Here is a 19,230-nt window from a genome sequence, read left to right as displayed (position 1 = left end):
TGAATGTCTAGTTCTTATAAAACCATTTGTTAAAGATCTTTGGTCTATTACATTGCAATTACTCCTTTGCCAAAGATAAGCTGACTCTTTATGTGGGCCTATTTCTGTGCTTTCTATTTTGTTCCATTAATCTATTTATTTGTCTTTTCACTATATAACACTGCCTTGATTACTATAGCCTTACAGTAAGTTTTAAAGTTGGGGAATGTCAGTCCTCTGACTTTGTTCTTCTCCTTCAATACTGTATTGGTTATCCTGGGTTTTGTGATTCTCCATATAAACTTAAGAATCAGTTTGTCAATGTCCACAAAATAACTTGCTGGGATTTGGGTCGGGATTGCACTGAATCTATAAATCAAGTTGGGAAGAACAACATCTTGACAATACTGTCTTTCCATCCACGAACATGGAGTATTTCTTCATTTACTTTATTCTGTCATTTCTTCCATCAGAGTTTTGTAATTTTCCTCATATTCACCTTGTACACATTTTATTAGATTTATACGTAAGTATTTCATTTTGAGGAGTGCTATATAAATGGTATCGTGTTTTTAATTTTAAATTTCACTTGTTCATTGCTGGTATAAAAAAAGCAATCATCTTTTATTACTTAAAAATTTTTTTTCATTGTACGTGTTTATGGGGTACGATTTGTTGTTTCAATACATGCATATATTGTGTAATGACCTAATCAGAATAGTCAGCATATCTATAACCTAAACATTAATCATTTCTTTGTGATTATAACCTTCAACATCCTCTTTTCTGGCTATCTTGAAATATACAATACAATAACATTAGCTATTGTCATCCTAGGGCACCAGAACTTATTCCTCCTATCTAACTGTAACTTTGCAACAAGACTGCCAATCTTTCACTGTCCCCCTCTTCCCTCCCTTTCCCTGCCTCTGGTAATTAGTATTCCACTCTCTATCTTGTTTTTCTATTTTTATTTGTCTTAATTGACCCAGGATAACTGTATATATTTGTGGAGTACAATATAATTGGGTACTTTCACACTGTGTGCAATGATCATGTCAGGGTACTTAGTATATCCATCACCTCAAACATTTGTCACTTTGTTGTGTTAGGAACATTCAATATCATCTGAACTAGCTATCCAAAGATACAGAGTATGTTGTTGTTAACTGTAGTCATCCTATATTACTATAGAACCCCAGATCCCATTCTTTCCATCTAATATTTTGTATTTGCTGACTACCCTCTTCCCATTGTCCCTTTCCGTTCCCCTTGTCACTATCTAGTAAACACCATTCTACTTTCTACTTCTATGAGATCAACTTTTTTAGCTTCAGCATAGGAGAACATGTTATATTTCTCTTTGCACCACAATTGTCTTTTGTATACTAAACTTGTATCCTGCAGAGAGCAGACCTATAAATATTAGAGGTGGGAAAGGTGGGTGGGGAGAATAGGGAGCAACTGGGTAAGGGACACAAAAAGAAATTTCAATGATGAACATGCTGACAATATTGATTTGATCATCACATACTGTACACAAATACTTATAGTCAACTCTAAACGCCATAAATATGTATAAATAAAAATAAACATATCCTGCAATCTTGCTATAATCATTGATTAGTTTCAAGACAGTTTTTTCACTGTTGATGATTCTTCTGGATTTTATACATAAACAATTATGCCATCTGCAAAGACAGTTTTATCTCTTCCTTCCAGATCTGTATACCTTTCATTTCCTTTCTTATGCTATTACATTAGGTAGAAATTCCAGTATTATGTAGGGAAATAGCAGTGAGATGGGATGTCTTTGCCTTGTTCCTGACCATAGCAGGTGAGTTTCTCACTAGTAAGTATGATGTTCATTGCAGTTTTCCTGTAGATGTTCTTTATAAATTGAGAGTTTCCCTCTATTTCCAGTTTGCTGAGAGGTTTTTGGGTTTTTTTTTCTAATCATGAATGAATACAGAATTTTGTCAAATGATTTTTCTGCATCTATCGATATGGTTGTATGATTTTTCTTCTTTAGCTGGTTGATATGATGGATTCCACTAATTGATTTTCACATGTTGAACAAGACTTACATGTACCTACCTGGGATCAATCCAACTTAGTCATTGTGTATAATTCTTTTTATATACTGTTGAATTTGATTTGCTAAATTTGTTGAGTATTTTGCATCTGTGATCATGAGAGAGACTGGCCTGTGGTTTTCCTTTCTTTTAATGTCTTTGTTTAGTTTGGTATTACAGTAATGGTAGCAAGTATTACCCTTATTTTATATTCTGGAAGAGATTATACAGAACTGGTAAAATTTGTTCCTTAAATGTCTGCAAGAATTCACCAGTGAAACCATCTGGGTGGCATGCTGTTTGGGAATGTTATTAATTACTGATTCGATTCCTTGAATAGATATAGGCTTAATCAAATTTCCTATTTCTTTTTATGTGAATTTTGGCTGTGTCATTCAAAAAATTGGTCCATTTCTTTTTATCAAATCTGTGGGCACTGAGATATATTCATAACATTTCTTTACTATCCTTTAATATCCATGGGATCTGCAGTGATATCCCCTCTTTTGTATCTACTATTAACTACTTAGGTCTCGACTTTTTTTTTTTTCTCTTTTCTTTTCTTTTAACTTCTCAATATACATTGTAGTTGATTTTTGTGTCCCTTTACCTGTTCTCCTCTTTCCTCCTTTCTTCCCTTTCTCCCCTCCACCAACTACATCATATCTGTTCACTTGTCTTGTCAAGTTCAAGGAATTGAAACTGTGGTATACCTACACAATGGAATATTACTCTGCTATACAAAAGAATGAAATACTACCATTTGCAATAACATGCATAGACTTAGAGAAAATTATATTAAGTGAAACAAGTCAGGCACAGAAAGAGAAATACCACATGTTCTCACTTATTTGTGGGAGCTAAAAAATAAACAAACAAATAATGGGGGGGGGGAAGAAGACTCAACTCGTTTTTTCTTAATCAATTTTATTTTTTTCAAAGAACCAGCTTTAGATTTTGTTGATTTCCTTTTATAACTCCTGTTTCCAATTTCAATGATTTCTATTCTAATTTTTATTATTTCTTCTCTTCTGCTTACTTTAGACTCAAATTGCTCTTCACTTTCCAATTTCCAAAGGTGGAAGCTTAGATTATTGATTTGAGATCTTTCTTCTTTTCTAATATATGCATTCAATGCTATGAATTTAAGCACTGCTTTCATTGCATCCCATAAATTATAAGTTGTGTTTTCATTTTCATTTACATTTAGCTCAAAATACTTTTTAAATTTCTCTTTAGAGTTCTTCTTTGATTCATGTGGTATTTAAAACTGTGTTGTTTAACCTCCAAGTATTTGAGGATTTTACAGCTATCTTTCAGTTATTGATTTCTAATTTAATTCCATTGTGGTCTGAGTATATACATTGTATGCTTTCTATTTTTTAAGTTTGTTAAGGTATGTTTTATGGCCAAGCATGTGATCTATTTTGGTAAGTGTTTATGTGACCTTGAGAAGACTGTGTATTCTGTTGCTGTTAAATGAAGTTGACCATAGATGTCAATTACATTCAGGTGAAAGAATCCACAAAGGCAGGAACCATGGTAAAGGGTCACCTTAAAGGACTCCTCAGGGGCCTCCCTGATTCAAAAATTTGAAAGACATTGCATCATCCACAGAATGCCTGTGGAGCAGAGCAGGCAGCAGGAGGCCAAGCCCTTGCTCTCCTGTAGGAGGAAAATACCTGGAAAATAGTATCTCTCACAGGGTCAGTGCCAGATTAGTAGTGATAAGAAGGAGCTTTTAGTTGCCAGGCAGTGAGGTGAGTAGTGGTGATATCATGATGAGGAAGTCCCTGTGAGGGACTCATAATCCAGCAGGGGAAACAGACACACATTTAATGAGTAATACATTTTTTATAGAATATTGTAATGTATGCCTCAACAGAGTTGTGTACAAAAAAATGTAAGATCGGAGAGGAAGGAAGAGTTTGTACCAAATATGCTGAATTACAAGCACAAGGAAACTCCTTTGGGTAATGGAAATGCGGTGATGAATTGTGGTGGTGATTACACAACTCTGTAAATTTACAAAAAACTATGGAATTGTACACTCAAACGGGAGATTTTTCTGGTATATTAGTTATACCTCCATAAAGCTGCTAAACAAAACAAAACAAAACAGAGCAGCTGAATGCAGGAACAGACCACTAAGTGGTATACCATCTCAATATTGTGGTCAGATGATTGCTGGAAAATAAAAGTGAAGAATAAACTTATAAAATTGTGCTGACTTATCATGGGATTTCTATTATACCATATCATATTATGCCACGACGCAGGATGAGTTTAAAAGGAATCTGTCTTTGCCACTTACCAAAACTAAAAAATCAAAAAGCATGTAGTTAAACTTCAAAATTCTGCTGACAAAATACATTTTATTTTCTAAAAATACCTAATTTTGACAAAGGTGTTTTAAATGTAAAAATGAGACCACGCTTTTATTAAAAATGTTAAGTTCCGTCATTAGCCCTAATACCAAGAAGAATGCTGCCAGATGTGAGGGAGATGAGGGCTAGTGACTCGGCCTTCTAAATAAAGAATCTGACTATATGTATAATGATTGTAATATGCTTTCTTAACTAAGAAAAACTTAACTAGATATTAAGATGTTTTTTAAAAAAAGCTTTTGTAAATACACTGGGTTCCAGCCAGGTATTAGGTGTTTCTAAAAGATCTACTGGGAAATTTTTAACAGGCAACTAAAAATCACTGACTTTGTATTATTGATCTGACTACTTACATTTTTCTCATCTTCTGAAAACATATGTACGGTGTGTATATTAAAATGAATAAACACAAAAATGCTCAATGAAATCCAAACAACTACTGTATAAAATGTTCAAGGCACTATATTAATCATTGCATGCATATTATTAAGTCATTTAGAAATTACATTTATTGTACTTCTTCTATCATTCTTTAGCAAACATCAAAGGGTTAGCAATTAATACAGATGATATAAAATTCTAAATGATCAGCATATTAGCTATAACATTTTCCTTACATCCCAGCCCATAATTCTTTGCACCTTAGTGGTTCTAAAACTGCTTTAGGGCAAGTAGGCTACTAACATTATAATCACATTCCATCTGCTCACCAACCTGTCTGCTCTGCACATTCTGAAGCTGAAGATTATGTGAAGCAAAGATAGCAATATTTGTAAAGTACACCACCTTCATCTTTATGAATATTAAAACTGATCTTACAATAAAATCCTTTAAAATTCTAAGTATCCATCTCAATCTCATCATCCAGAGAGATGCTACTTAAATGTAAAGCAAATTATTGTCAGTTTTTTTTTTTCTTTTTCAAATTTGCCCTTTTACACCTAAGGAGTGGGTGGTAAATCTTTCCAGTTTTCAATATACCTGAGTTCAGCATACTTGAGATCACTGAGAAAAACAGGTTCTTAAATGTTAAGTGTGAGCTATGATTAAATGTTAAGTGTGTGCTATGATTCACAGTCTTAATAAAATTACATTTTACAGAGCTATGTGTGAGAGTCTTCCCTAATTCTAAACTCCAAAATTTTTCTTCTTTTAAACATCATAATCCAGGAGATTGATCCATGTTCAATATTACCTTTAGCTAACAAATTTTTAAGTGATATCAATTCTTCAGCTCAAAATCTCTTCAAGTTAAAGGTCAGTTTTTCATAACTATGCATTTCTCAGTGCTTCTTTTGTTATATTCAATGCACCTGCACTGAATTTATAGATAGAAAACTCAAAACAATAATATCCTTTCCATAACCACTATAGATGTATATATAGATTTACCCTTGGTTCATCTTCACAAAGATTGTCTTCTAAATTTGTGATGACAATATTGATATTAGGATTATTATTTTATCAAGACTCCAGCATGATGTAGTATCTGCCATGACAGGAATGTGAGTACAGTTAAACAGATAGCAATGACAGTGAGAATGTTAAATCTTATGCTAGTATATCAGTGAGGCACGATACATATCTAGAAAATATGTTAATAGTATGAACATCCCAAATGGAGAACTGGGTTTTATCTCTTCTTTATAGTCAGATATCTCATACAAATAATTTCATTAATTTTTCCATGGTGAGTCATCTCTACCAGTGACTCCTAAGGCCAAACCTCCTACCTCTCTTCCCACACACTCAAATTAAATTTCTGCTTATATTATCTGCTGTATCTGCAATTGTTCAACTTATGGCAACTTCTTTACTAGTTTTCTCACTAGTAATTATTAACAACCTACAGATGGCTATTTCAATGTTTAAAGTGAGAATTACTTTTGGGTTTTTATGGAAGCTTCACTATATAGGCATGATTGATTACATCACTGGCCATTGGTGATCAATTCAACCTTAAGTCCCTTTCCCCTCCCCAGAGGTTGGAGCTACTTAGGGGCTGCCAGCCATCAGCCAACTCATTAGCCTAGAGAAAGTCACTCTTATCACTGGACAGTCTAAGGATTTTAGAAGTTGTATGCCAGGGGGACCAGCCCGTGGGTCACTCAGGAGAGAGTGCGGTGCTGATAACACCAAGGCCACGGGTTCGGATCCTATATAGGGATGGCCGGTTCGCTCACTGGGTGAGCATGGTGCTGACAACACCCAGTCAAGGGTTAAGATCCCCTTACCGGTCATCTTTAAAAAAAAAAAGAAGTTGTATGCCAGGAAAGGGACTGGAATGGGATGAAGACCAAATATATATTTCACAATATCACAGTCTTACACACTTTTGTTCTCCCCCAGTTCCCAGGATACTACATAGTACAAATTAGTCCAACAAATAGATGCTTTATGAATAGTGAACGATAGAGCAAAGGAACTTGGAAAGAGAAATGATAATTGTCCTGCATGAAGTAGCCTAGACCTCCCACAAGTCAGTTTGACTCACTGCACTTCACTCCCATTTTTACCTCTTCATTTTTGTACAGTCCTCCCTCTCCCTTCATCCCCTTGCTGTGTCCTCAGGCACAGGCCTGAGTCTTACTCATGTGTGTGTCTAGGGCACAGCACTGGGCCAGGCACAGAAGAAGCTGCTTAAAAATTACAGAATAGGTGAATGAATGATCCTTGCTACCTAACTTGCCTGGGAGAAAAACAACAGTAATTCTATGAGCATTTAATGAGACATTGATATAAAATTCTCTTAATTTGCACTGTGTCAAAGGCTGGCATGGAAACATTCAGACACGATCCTGCTTTACAAAGACTTTGTAAGACTGTGTGGCTGCAGAGAATCCAGGCGACACGGTGCTGCCATGGAGAGTCAAGACACCTGGGGAAACAAATCCTGGCTTTGCCATTACACTAGCTGTGTGACTCTGGGCCTGTTGACGAATGCTTCTTGACTTCATTTTCCTCATATTTGAAATGAGAGCACTGTACAGATACCATTGAAAAATAAATATTAAGTGGAACTCTGTACATATTTTAAGAAGATAAAAGTGAAGCTGTTTCAGTCAGTTGAAATAGACATGATGCTTGTGGGAGGCAGAACTGGGTCCCCATCATCTTCCTCCTTTCCCCTCCCTCACACCACCAGGTAGGTCCCTAAGAAAGCTCCCTGGAATTCTAAGCCTCAGTGGAATCCAGTTAGAAAAGCAATGAATTAAAAAGCTTAAGATACCTCCAGTAACAAGATTCCATAATTCTATTTCTTCTAGGGTTCTAAAATCAACAAGACACCTTCCATGCAAGTATACATTATCTTACAAATTTTGTAGCTGCATCAGCTTTCCTGCAACAATTTTTTAAACTTCACAACTGTAGGCTTATCTTTAAAGAAATGCAGTTCCTTGTACATTATCATTAACATTCTTTCTACAGCCTTTTATAGAGCCTTCATTCAAGCACTATGCACTAAGCACATAAGCACTATGATCAGCAAAGGAGGAGATAAAGGGACAAATCCAGACACATTATTGTTTCCTTAAAGAGCTTACAGTCTAATGGTACATTACTACAAATAACTATAACGGGGAGTAGAAAGTGGTGCTGTCATCAGATGAAGGAAAATGAATGTTTATGGGCTGAGATTATTTCTGGATTACAAGATCAGGAAAAATGGCAAGGAATCGGTGTTGGATGAGCTGGTAAAAGATAATAAGCTTTGAACAAATGGATGGTGGGGACACAGGTTCCAAGCAGAGGTCACTTCATGAACATGAGCACAAAGGCAGGAAGCCATGGGATAAGCATGAGGAACTGTGCCTCGAAGCAGCCTAGTTGAAACAGGGCTGTGTGAAGTCAATAATGCGGAATAAAAGATTACTGGCAGAATGGGCAGAATGTGTCTTATTGAAATTTAATAGCACAGGAGTGCTTCATATAGGTTAAAGTAGAGGAAACAGACTGGAAATGGAGGTACTTGTTAGAAGGCAAAAGTATAAATGCCTAAAAAAAAAAATATATACACACACACACACACACACACACACACACACACACACACACACACACACACACATAGTATATATATATATAAATGGTATTTTTATATATATACATGGCAGCAGCGGGAGTGGAGAAGGAAAACACTGTTTGAAGCCACTTCTGCAGTAATAAAGTGATGACATGGGAGGAGTCAAAGATGATGCAGAGGCTAAAATCCAGGTAAGTAGGAAAATGCTGGTGACATGAATAGAAATGACCAAAGTTTGAGAGAGGCAATGAGTGCTAAGTGCTGGTAGAAATGTCCTGCAGGAATAGGCAAATGTTGAATTAAAACTTAAGAGATCAGAGAAGTATTTATACCTAGGAAGAAGTTTTACAGAGATGGCACAGTTTTAGGAATGAATGAGATTGCTGAGAAAGGGCCTATATCGAAAGAAGACAATTCTAAATGTTGATCTTAGGTACCAACATTAATGAATAACAGAAGCAAAATGAGTCAGAGAAAGTGTGGTTACAAAGGTACAAGAACTGGGAGAGTGCAGAGTTATAAGTAATTGTATTCCTGCACATACACATTTATCAAGGAAAAAGCTTAGTTCCTGATCTGAAGGATCCTGAACATAAATTTGCATAAAGCAGTGGTTTCTAAAGTGTGTGCTAGAGAACACTAGTTTTATTAGATGTTAAAAGGTTCTTTCTGATCAGAATAGAACTGAGTGATTTAAAAAGTTGGGGTATACTGGCCCTTTATCTCCTGTAGATATTAAAAAATGTATATCAGATTGTTAAAGACTGAACAAACCAGTAATAGAGAAATCTGTTCAACTTTGTTTTCCCCAGAGTTTATACCAAGACTCATTTGACCCATGAACTCTTTCTGTTTTGTTTCCTTAAATACAGCAGTGCTCTCTCCACAGGAAGTCAGTTTAAGAAACATTGATATACAGTTATGCATCACTTAATAATTGGGATATGTTCTGACAAATGCATTGTTAGGTGATTTTGTCATTGTGCAAACATCATTGAGTGTATTTACACAAACCCAGATGATATAGCCTCCTACACACCTAGACTATATGTATAGCCTACCACTCCAACCACTGTTGTATATGCAGTTCACCACTGACAGAAACACCATTATGTGGGGCGTGACTGTATAGCAAAATTCAGAAATTTACAAAATATTGGAACTGGAAAGGATAGTTATGATCTGTTCATCCAATCCCTTCATTTTATAGATGAAGAAAGTTAATTATATGATAAACTACTATCGTGCCTTATTCTTGCTCTAGATACAGTATATGTATGAGTATATGAATGAAAGAAAAATAAAATGAAAAAAAACCCCAGAAATTGGAGCTTTAAAATCTTCATGAGGCATCAACTGAAGGATAACTTGCTGTATGTTTAGTGTTTTAGAACATTTCACAGGGTCATCCTGAGGGTTACATGAGGCTCAATAATTGCTCCCTCTCACAGAAGAACAAATTGAGGCCTAGAGGTTAACATGGCCAGTGACCCGGCTAGTAACTGGCACAGCTGGAATGCATACCCCAATATATCTGACCTTGGAATCTGTGCTCTGCTGACTTCACAAGAGGGTCATAGAAGAATCCAGTTCTTGGGTGAACTCCCACCCTCACCCTTGGATAGGACTCAAGAGAAAGCCTTCTTGTACCAAATTCTGACTATACATAAATATATAAATAAAAACTACTGTAACAAATTCAATATTTTCAAAAATCTCTATATTTACAAAACAGGTCATCAGGAGTATATTTCTTTGCTTTATAAAATAACTTTATAAAAGAATCCTCAAAATACTCTCTCCCCCAGTGTGAATATAAATATTTCATTTTTATTGATTTTCTCTAGAGTATATATTCTGCATAGGTCAGGATATGCCTTTAATATTTTGGCAAGATTCTAAGCATATCATTCACAAAATTTTTCTAGAAAACCCACTTTCATTCATGAGAGATAAGTCCAATGAAAAATTATCACCTTGGATTTTAGACCTTGAATTCTTAATAATCTTAAGGAGTTTACCTTGAAATGGTACACACTGTCTTTAAATGAGTCACATACAGACACATAAGCCATTATATACACAGGCAAATATTAAAGTCTCAACTTAAATTTTGACTTCCTAACTTAAAAACAGTATCATATGACCCTACAGTTAGTGGAAACAATTCCAGTGTTACTGATATTTTTTCATTCAGTCTGGTACATTATATGTGAGACATAGTCAACTGTTAAACTACTTTTCTCCAATATGCATATGAAAGAATAAGATTTATCTCCTAAGTTATGATTCTATAAACATGGGTTCATTGTAGATTGCTGTGTAAGGTCATGTGATTAAAAACTATTAAATGCTTAATATCAGTGAAAATCAAAAATAAAATTCACATGTAGTTCTAATTTAAAAATCACATTTTGATCTAATTTCTTAAAAACTTGATTAAAAATTTAGTGAAGACTCTTACCTAACAATTTTTTATTTTTTATCAAATCTTTAACTGCTATATTGATCAGTGAAAATTTAACAAGAGTGGTACTGTTGGTCTACATAGTTAGGTTTAATTTACCTCTAATAGTATTTCCCAAAGTAGGTACCTTGAAAAACTACATTTTATTGTCAAATAGATTCAGGCAACATTGCAAACTCTATTCTTGTCTTGGAGATTGACAATATACACTGGCATTGTATAAGCTCCTAGAAGTTCTGCAGTTAAAAAAAAAAGTTAGCTTCATTTAATTCATCATTTCTCAAGCTTATCTATCCACAGAACCTTTTTTCTTTTTGCACTTATCAATGTCCTAGTATGACTGGTATCATAGGAAATAGGATTGAAAAACTCTGATGTATGGTGACAGGAAGGAGAGAATTAAAATAAGTGGATGGTACCAAAATAATTTGTATTGGATTTTGGAATATATGTAATTTTATCAGATTATCTTTTAGAATGCTATTTTTTTAAAGGGTATATTAAAAAGATAATTAATTGTCTATAGGCACAGCACGAAACATTAAAAACAGAATAGAAGCATCCTGGATACCAAGGAGAAAAATACAGAATACCCAGGGTTTACTTAGGTTTTATACAAAGTAGTTAAGACACTTGGCGTAAAATGAGAAGGCACACTGCATATTTCATCCTTCTCTAAGATCAACTCCAAGGCACAAAGAAAGACATAAGGAAAAGCAAGTGGTTCATTATTAAAAGGCTGATACCCAGTGTACTTACACCGCCCATTCAAGCTTCTCATTCTTGATTGAGTTGTACAGAGCCTGTAAAGAGAGACAATAAGATCAAATTATTCTACTCATTCTGTTCCACATTTTGAATTCAGCAAACGATCAAAGCCACAAGCAACCCCTCACGGGCAGCCACCCTGACAGGAGGAGCCTGACACCCATCAGTGTCCTGCTGGCTCTGGAAAGGCGAAGACACACAGGTGAGGATATGAGCAGAGGGTAAGCAGTGTTGTCTGAAACAAGGAGACTTTTGCAAAGTAAAAAATGTCTTTTATAAATAAGACACACAGTACTGCATTACTTTTCATCATGGTAAAATATTAGGATACGATTACAATTAGACTGTGCCCTCTACTTCTCTTATTCAAAATATGGTCTTGCAGTTTCACTAATTTGAACATTGGAATACCCTTACCTTTTCATTAATGAAATAAATATAACTGCTTTCATGGCAACTTAATGGGTAAGATAATGATAGGAGGACTAAAGCCAGATATGGAAAAGCATCTTTGAGTAATTTTAGAGTTTCTATCCCAATGACTTACACAGTATTTATCGTTCTAGCATCCTAATTATGCTTTACAGTTAAGTAAGTGCTGTGTATATGTGGTGGTGGTGGAGGAGACAGAAGCTTCTTCAGAGTCTTGGTAAGTCAAGTCAGCATAAGACTGCCTCCCTGATTCTCCCGGCTCCAGCATTACATTTAAGGTCTTGTAATCTGCTTGTTGCCCCATAACAACTATCCAAGAAAATGCTACTCCACATCTCTACTTTTTAAATTGTAAATAAGATGTCATTTAAAAAAAAAGAAATGCAGCTGGCTGGTTAGGTCAGCTGGTTAGAGCACAGCCTTATAATCCCAAGGTCATAGGTTCGGATCCCCATACTGGCCAGCACCCCCCCCCCACAAACGCATTTCTAAGATAGAAAATGAAAACAGCAAATTATATTGAACAAAAGAATAACTATATGCATAATAACATGATGACGATGATGAAATATTTTTCCTCAAAGAAGAACTTGGACCTGTTAGGACTTGAAAGCTTAGCAAAGACTTTACTTTGAGATACGAAAAAGGGGGATCACATGCCATCCAACCCCTCATCTTTCAAATAAAGAAAGGCAGGTTCAAAAGATTGTCCAAGAGCACAGCAGAGCAGAAGAACTGCCTCCTATTTCCTATTTTCTGTCTCTTAATATGTCCCATCCAAGTGTCTACACACGTATAAAGAGAAAGACTGCACCCCAATAATGAATTCCCTTTTCAGCAAAACACTTCCAAATTCAGTACAAATGTATTTACGCACAGATTGTACACTATTTAACATTCAATACTTCTATCCTTAGTCAGTATCTTGACAGATTCTGGAAATTCTCCAGTGTGGCTGTAACAGTCAATTTAACTATTGAAAAATTATGGTAGCTAATAAAAACCAGGACACATTTCTTCCTTATCAGGACATGGTAAAGTATGTCTTGTCAAACACAAAACAGACAGAATATCAAATTAAAATAAAGGATAAACTGAGGCACAAAATCCATGCTCTAAATTGGGCGTTCTTTTCGAAGAATTCTAATTTACCAAAGAACCACAACAACCTATGATTTAGCTAATGTCTCATGAGGCTAAACACTTATGGACGTGCAAGGAGAGTAGAAATCTAACTCAAGTCTCAGGAGACTCCTGCTGGATAAATGACTTTTAAATGGATTCTACGACTTGGGTGAGCTGTTTTGAACCCACAAGTAATAGTGGGCTGAGAAACTGTAATTAAAAAGAGGCAGATCACTGAAGGTTCTTTATATACACCATGTGGCAAAGATAAAAGAAAAATCTGTTCATAAAGGTAGACAGTTGAAAATGATTTCTAAGCATCTAAAATTTTTGTAATACATTCAATTCTGCCCTAGAACAATTTTTTTTTCAAATTTTTCTGCCTTTGAGAATATTTTGCTTAAAAAGAAATGAAGTTCTAAATTTAAAAATTCTTGCTACTCAATCAGCCAGATATCTTGCAACAAAAATCTAATATAAAATATCTTGTTAAATTCAACAGATTTGCCATATTGTAGGTCGAGTCCTCTTCCTGTGTATATAAAATAGGTTTCTTACTGTAGCATGCCAAATCTAAAAGGTGGATGTTATCCCAGTCCTTTTCAATTGCAAAATTACAAAGGAATTTTCCTGATTCTTTGTAGTGCTTTATGATGATCCATTATTTTTCTTAGTAAAAGGAAGATGCTTTGTAAGTGTATCCAACACTTACATAATACCCTCATCACAACTTCCTATCCTGTCATACACTTAGCCCAGTTAAGAAATGAATTCCCTTGATCCTCTTTATCTCTACTCTATCCCAGCAGTTATCATGTCCCTTCCTGTGCAGTCTAGACACGATGGTCTTTCACTTCAACCAGTCTTGTTAACATCTTCAACTTCTCGGTCCCACTGTCTTTCTGTTGTACCTGAAAAGGGATACTATATAACTCTTGACCAATCCTACTCTGACATATCTATACCAATATCCCATGTATTAGTTAAGATTTCTTTTAGTTTCAAATGTCAAGTACTAAAGTGTAACTACCATAAGGGTAAGGGGGACCTAATAGTTTATGTAGCCAAATCATTAAAAGGTATGGATGGAGCTGGCTTCAGGGATGCAGGAATTTAAAACTCTCCCTGTCCTCTCAACTCTTCTTCTCTTTCTACTCCAAATATCTCCAGTCCTTATTTCTCTACTACACAAGAAACATGTCCACAACAACCAACACCTATACACACCCTTGTCTCTCAACAAGACAAAGCAAACAGTTCTTTCTCCCAGGTCCAGCATGAAAAGTCCCAGGGACAGATTCCAGTTGCTGTGGTTTAGGCCTCCTACCCTCCCCATGGACTGCTCCATGTGGCTTGGCCAGGAGGTGAGGTCCTATGATTGGTTCCATCCCTGAAGTCAAGGCAGCTGGGGTATCTGTTGAGTTGGGGGTAGTGCTGACCTAGCCACTAGCATAAGCCTCCTGAGCCTCACTGCCTCTCCCGTCCATATGTGACTAATCAGCACTACTAGAGAAGATTAAACAACAGCACAAATTAATGTCACTGAATATTCATTGTCTCAAACTCCAGCAGAGCCTCAATTCTCAACCTCTTTAAGTTCTCATCATCTTCTGTAAAATGTATCTGCACTGGCACATATCTTTTTCTCCTTTCTGATTGAAAGAGAAACAACAAAATGGAATTTCAGAGCTCAAAGGGGCTTGTGCCTCTTTTAGAACAGATACAAATAATGCTGGTCACTGTACTGTTCTATTCTTAAAAGATGAGCTTTAAACAGGAGCCGCTGTTGCTAGGACACATGCTTGAAATGTCTTTGTCGGTGAGGATGTTGGGTTTTTTGTTGCACTAACCCTACACTCCCAATCCACTTATGACCAAAGGTGTTTGCCATGTGAATGGCTAAAACCGGAGTGTGGTCAACAGCTCAGGCCTAGCCTCAAGAGGCAGGGCTTGTGGGTAAACACTGTCATGGAGGGCTGTCCATTTCCCTGTGGCCATGGACTGGTAGCTGGGGATAAGTGAAGAAAGGTATCAAATCAACCTTAATGGGCCACAGCAGCCCATATGAATCATACAGCGAGGCAATAACCTGCTGTGGAAGGCTGAATAATGGACCCTAAAAGATGTCCAGGTCCTACCTAATCCCTGCAACCTGTGAATGTTACCTTATACGGCAAAACCTTTAAAGATAGTATTAAGTTAAGGAACGAGAGAGGGGGAGAGCGCCTGGGTGCCCCTGAAGCGTTCACAAGTGTCTTCATAAGAAGAAGGCAGAGGGAGACTGAAGAGAGGCAGAAGACAAGAAGGCAATAGAAGGGGGTGCGGAGATTAGTGTGACATGGACATACGCCAAGGGACGCTGGCAACCACCACAAGGTGGATGAGGCCAGGAACAGACCCTCCCCCGCAACCCTCCAGAGGGTGAACAGTCCTGTCGATACCCTGACTTCAGACTTCTGGTCTCCAAAATGGTGAGAGAATAAATTTCTCTGGTTTAAGACATCAAGTCCATGGTCATTTGTTACAGCAGCCATAGGAAACTAATAAACCAGGAGCAGAGTGAAAGGCAGGTATCTGAACAAAGAATGATCATACACCCACAGGTTGGTTTTCAAAAATATTTCCAGGGTCAGTCCCTAGCTACAACACAGTCTTTTACCATGGTGGTTTCATCGGAAGGTATGAGGGTACACGCCAGAATCAGCCAAGAAAGTTCTTGAAATATTGATTACTGACCCTATCCCAGATCTACCGAATCATCTCCCTGGATGAGGAACCTGTGAATGAATATTTCCACATGCTCACATGTGACTGACATAAAGCCTTGGTTAAAAATTACTGCTTTGTGAGTTTACCAATCCTTTCTATAACTGAAATTTCTGCAACTTAACCCAGGAGCTAGATAACAATCACATACCTCCACTAACACTAAACAGGACAGAATGATTCTTCAGGTTTGAACATCACCATTTTTATGAGAAAGCAAAGTAAACTGCTTTTTTAACTACAGAGATCAAGGGATTTTGGTCTAAATATACTTTTTAAGTCTTTGTTTCTCACTTTTGATTGCTTCTCAGAGATAATAAAATGTAACTCTATCTTAGCACCTTTATTGCCAGCCCCCCACACACGGCTCTCTGAAGCTTTCCCCCATTACCATGCATTGTATAACCATGAGTCTCTCTCTCTCTCTCTCTCTCTCTCTCTCTCCAGAAGCACACTTTGCACAGTCGATGGTATTCATGTATTTTATTTCAATCACCTCTGAACTCCAACAAATTCTTTTCTCTGTGGTCTTTGAATCATTATGAAAAGTATGCAGGATAACACACCTGCCACTTTCAGTGAAACTGACAGTAACTTGCATCCAGGAAGAATTATGACATCAACACCATGGCTTCCTTTTTCAAATGCAATGCTGGCTCATGCAGATATTCAGATCAAGCAGACTTTTAAGTATAGAATTAAATATGCACCGCTCTGGCAGTGTTATCAGAGAAAGAGCACGTTTGGAAAAGATACTGGTTAAAAACTATTACCAGATAAATATCAAAATGGTCAGAAAAACTCAAAATGCCTTAAAGCAATGGCCCTCCTCAACTTTTATTTTCTTTTCTATGCTTTAAAATAATATTGGAAAATCAAATTATCCATCACTAATGGAAGTTTCTTCAAAACCAGTATTTGAAATTGATTCTCTGTTTGTCCCCTCCCTACGAGGTTTTTACACCTGTTCAGTGTACCAAATAAAGATATGGGTGAAGGGGTTATGCTTTTTTTTTTTTTTTTTAAGTGGCAGAAAGTGATTATCATGCAGAAGAGAAAAAGGAGAAACATCCTGCAGCTTGACCATAAGAATATTTACTGGTAGATCCATTTTGGAGAGAAGTACACACTGAACATGAGATTCTAAAAATTGACTCCCTTTGAATTACCTGTGTTCCCACACCCACTGCACGGTTTTCATGTATCCAAGTTTAAAGAGCGCTACATCAAAGAACATGTATTCACAAGCAACCTTGTAGATATTCATCAAGTTAGCTCTCACTTGGGGTGACAGAAGCATGCTTGAAATTTGGTTTGTGTTTTTTCACATCTCCAGGCAGATGTATTTTTTGGATCTAGCTATGAAGTACATGGAGCCAAAGTCTGTATCATGGGCAATTAACTTAATCTTGTGTTGTGGTGCACTTACAAACCCCATCAGCAACCACAAAATGTCCAACTATGTATGGATGTACCAGCACAAATCCATAATGGACACTAGAACATTAATTTAAAAGGCTTACCTTATAAAAGGAAATTTGCAGTGTAATTAATATGTATAATTCAACATGTAATAAACATTTTTTAGCATATTCCAGAGGCTAGGGAGACATTACATTAGGTGCGGATGAGTCCATTCTGCCTTCACGGGCCTCTTATGTAAGGGATACGAAACGTGCTGCGAACCCTGACTGAACCTCCTTAATGGAGAATTAGTCACCTAACAGAATCAACTAACTTTTTACTTCCTACTTACAATGTATAAGACACTTCCATACACAGTATATGTGGCATCATGTTATATATATTTTCTTCAGAGAAAAATTTAATAAGATGAGAAAACAGATCCAACCTCAGGAGCTAAGAATTTCAGGAGGTAGAGTGGGGTGCCCAACTGTCATCGACTTGCCCATTTAAGACAAATCACTTAATTTACCTGGCCCTCATTTTCTTCATTTGCAATACAAGGTGGTTGCATAAAGTTATCTTTCTTGGCCTCTTCTAGATTTACCATTCTATGATTCTACTTGAAAAGAGCTTAGCAGTCACCCAGCCAAACTCCAAACTAGTCTTTCCCAAGTTCCTCTTCCCTTTCCATGTGTACTCCACTAAATGTTTTGCCATGGTTACTGATTAATCGCATCACAACCTGCTCCCAAATCCCAGGCATGGCTCTTAGAAATTAATGAATTTATATTTTAAAACTGCATACGAACAAGCATGAAAGCCACAGAGGGAGCAGGAGTTAGAGCAAGAGAGGCAAAGAGCAATGGTTCTTTAAGGGGGGAGGGGCACCTGGGCTGGCTTGACTGCCTCTTGTCAAAGGCACCTTTGTGGACTGAAGTAGTCTGAAAAAAATTCAGCCCAAGATAATACCAAATAAACATTCCCGCCAAAGAATTTAGTGAGCAGCTCTGGAGGAGCACTAGCCAAACTTGAAAGTGAAAAAAATGTACTTGCTAATTATCATTCATACTAATGCAACACTCCAAACTTGTATGTATGTATGTATGTATGTATGCATGTATGCATGTATGCATGTATGCATGTATGTATGTATTCACTTGTTCATTTTTCATTCACTCATTTATTTTTGGGGTAGACTTAATTAATACAAAGCACATTCCCCCTAAAATGCTTTTTCTTTACTTCAAGATTACACTCCATTAGATTGGCTGCTCTGTCTTAGAGAAAGGGTCGTGAATATGCTAGTACCAATAACACTATTCCAAGTATAAACAAAACTTTAACTACTAAGATAGGCACTAACTTCCTTGTTGAGCAAAATTAAAGCTGCAAACATCTCCTAATGAATTGGTTTGAACATCAAGTCCAAATTGCTGGTTCAATACCAAAAAACAGACTAAGAGTTATAACTCAAATATCCACAGGCAGGTAACATAAATGAGTCAAGAAGGCCGGGGAGAGACTCCAGTGAGTTGGAGAAAGCTCCATGTAGACATGCAGCTAGTAGCCTGATTTCAACCAGGAGGGAATGAAGCTTCACTACTGCCAGTTATTCTTTTTCAGAAGTAGCTAGAAGCACAAATTATTCAAGGTTGGCCAAAAAAAAAAAAAAAAGGAAAATGAGAAAAACCACTGTGGGCCAGACAAACACATCCACTGTCCAAAAGGACACTTGTTTTGAAACTCTGACTAGAATGATATAATTAGAAAACTGTAGTAAAGGAAGAGTAAGAATCACTG

At 36.6% G+C, this 19,230-nt stretch overlaps 1 protein-coding gene across 4 annotated transcripts in view; it reads right to left on the bottom strand.

Moving 5' to 3' along the window:
* PSD3 (pleckstrin and Sec7 domain containing 3) overlaps positions 1-19,230 on the bottom strand; it is a 373,102-nt gene that overhangs the window by 113,231 nt on the left and 240,641 nt on the right. For all 4 annotated transcript variants that reach the window (XM_063083776.1, XM_063083783.1, XM_063083790.1 and 1 more), the window contains one exon: positions 11,692-11,735. In XM_063083776.1, coding sequence (XP_062939846.1) covers positions 11,692-11,735 — 44 coding nt within the window. The remainder of the gene's footprint in view (positions 1-11,691; positions 11,736-19,230) is intronic.

Source organism: Cynocephalus volans, chromosome 2, assembly GCF_027409185.1.
Source record: "Cynocephalus volans isolate mCynVol1 chromosome 2, mCynVol1.pri, whole genome shotgun sequence".
In the NCBI taxonomy this organism is placed as follows: domain Eukaryota; kingdom Metazoa; phylum Chordata; class Mammalia; order Dermoptera; family Cynocephalidae; genus Cynocephalus; species Cynocephalus volans.
This window is presented reverse-complemented; position numbering and strand designations above follow the sequence as displayed.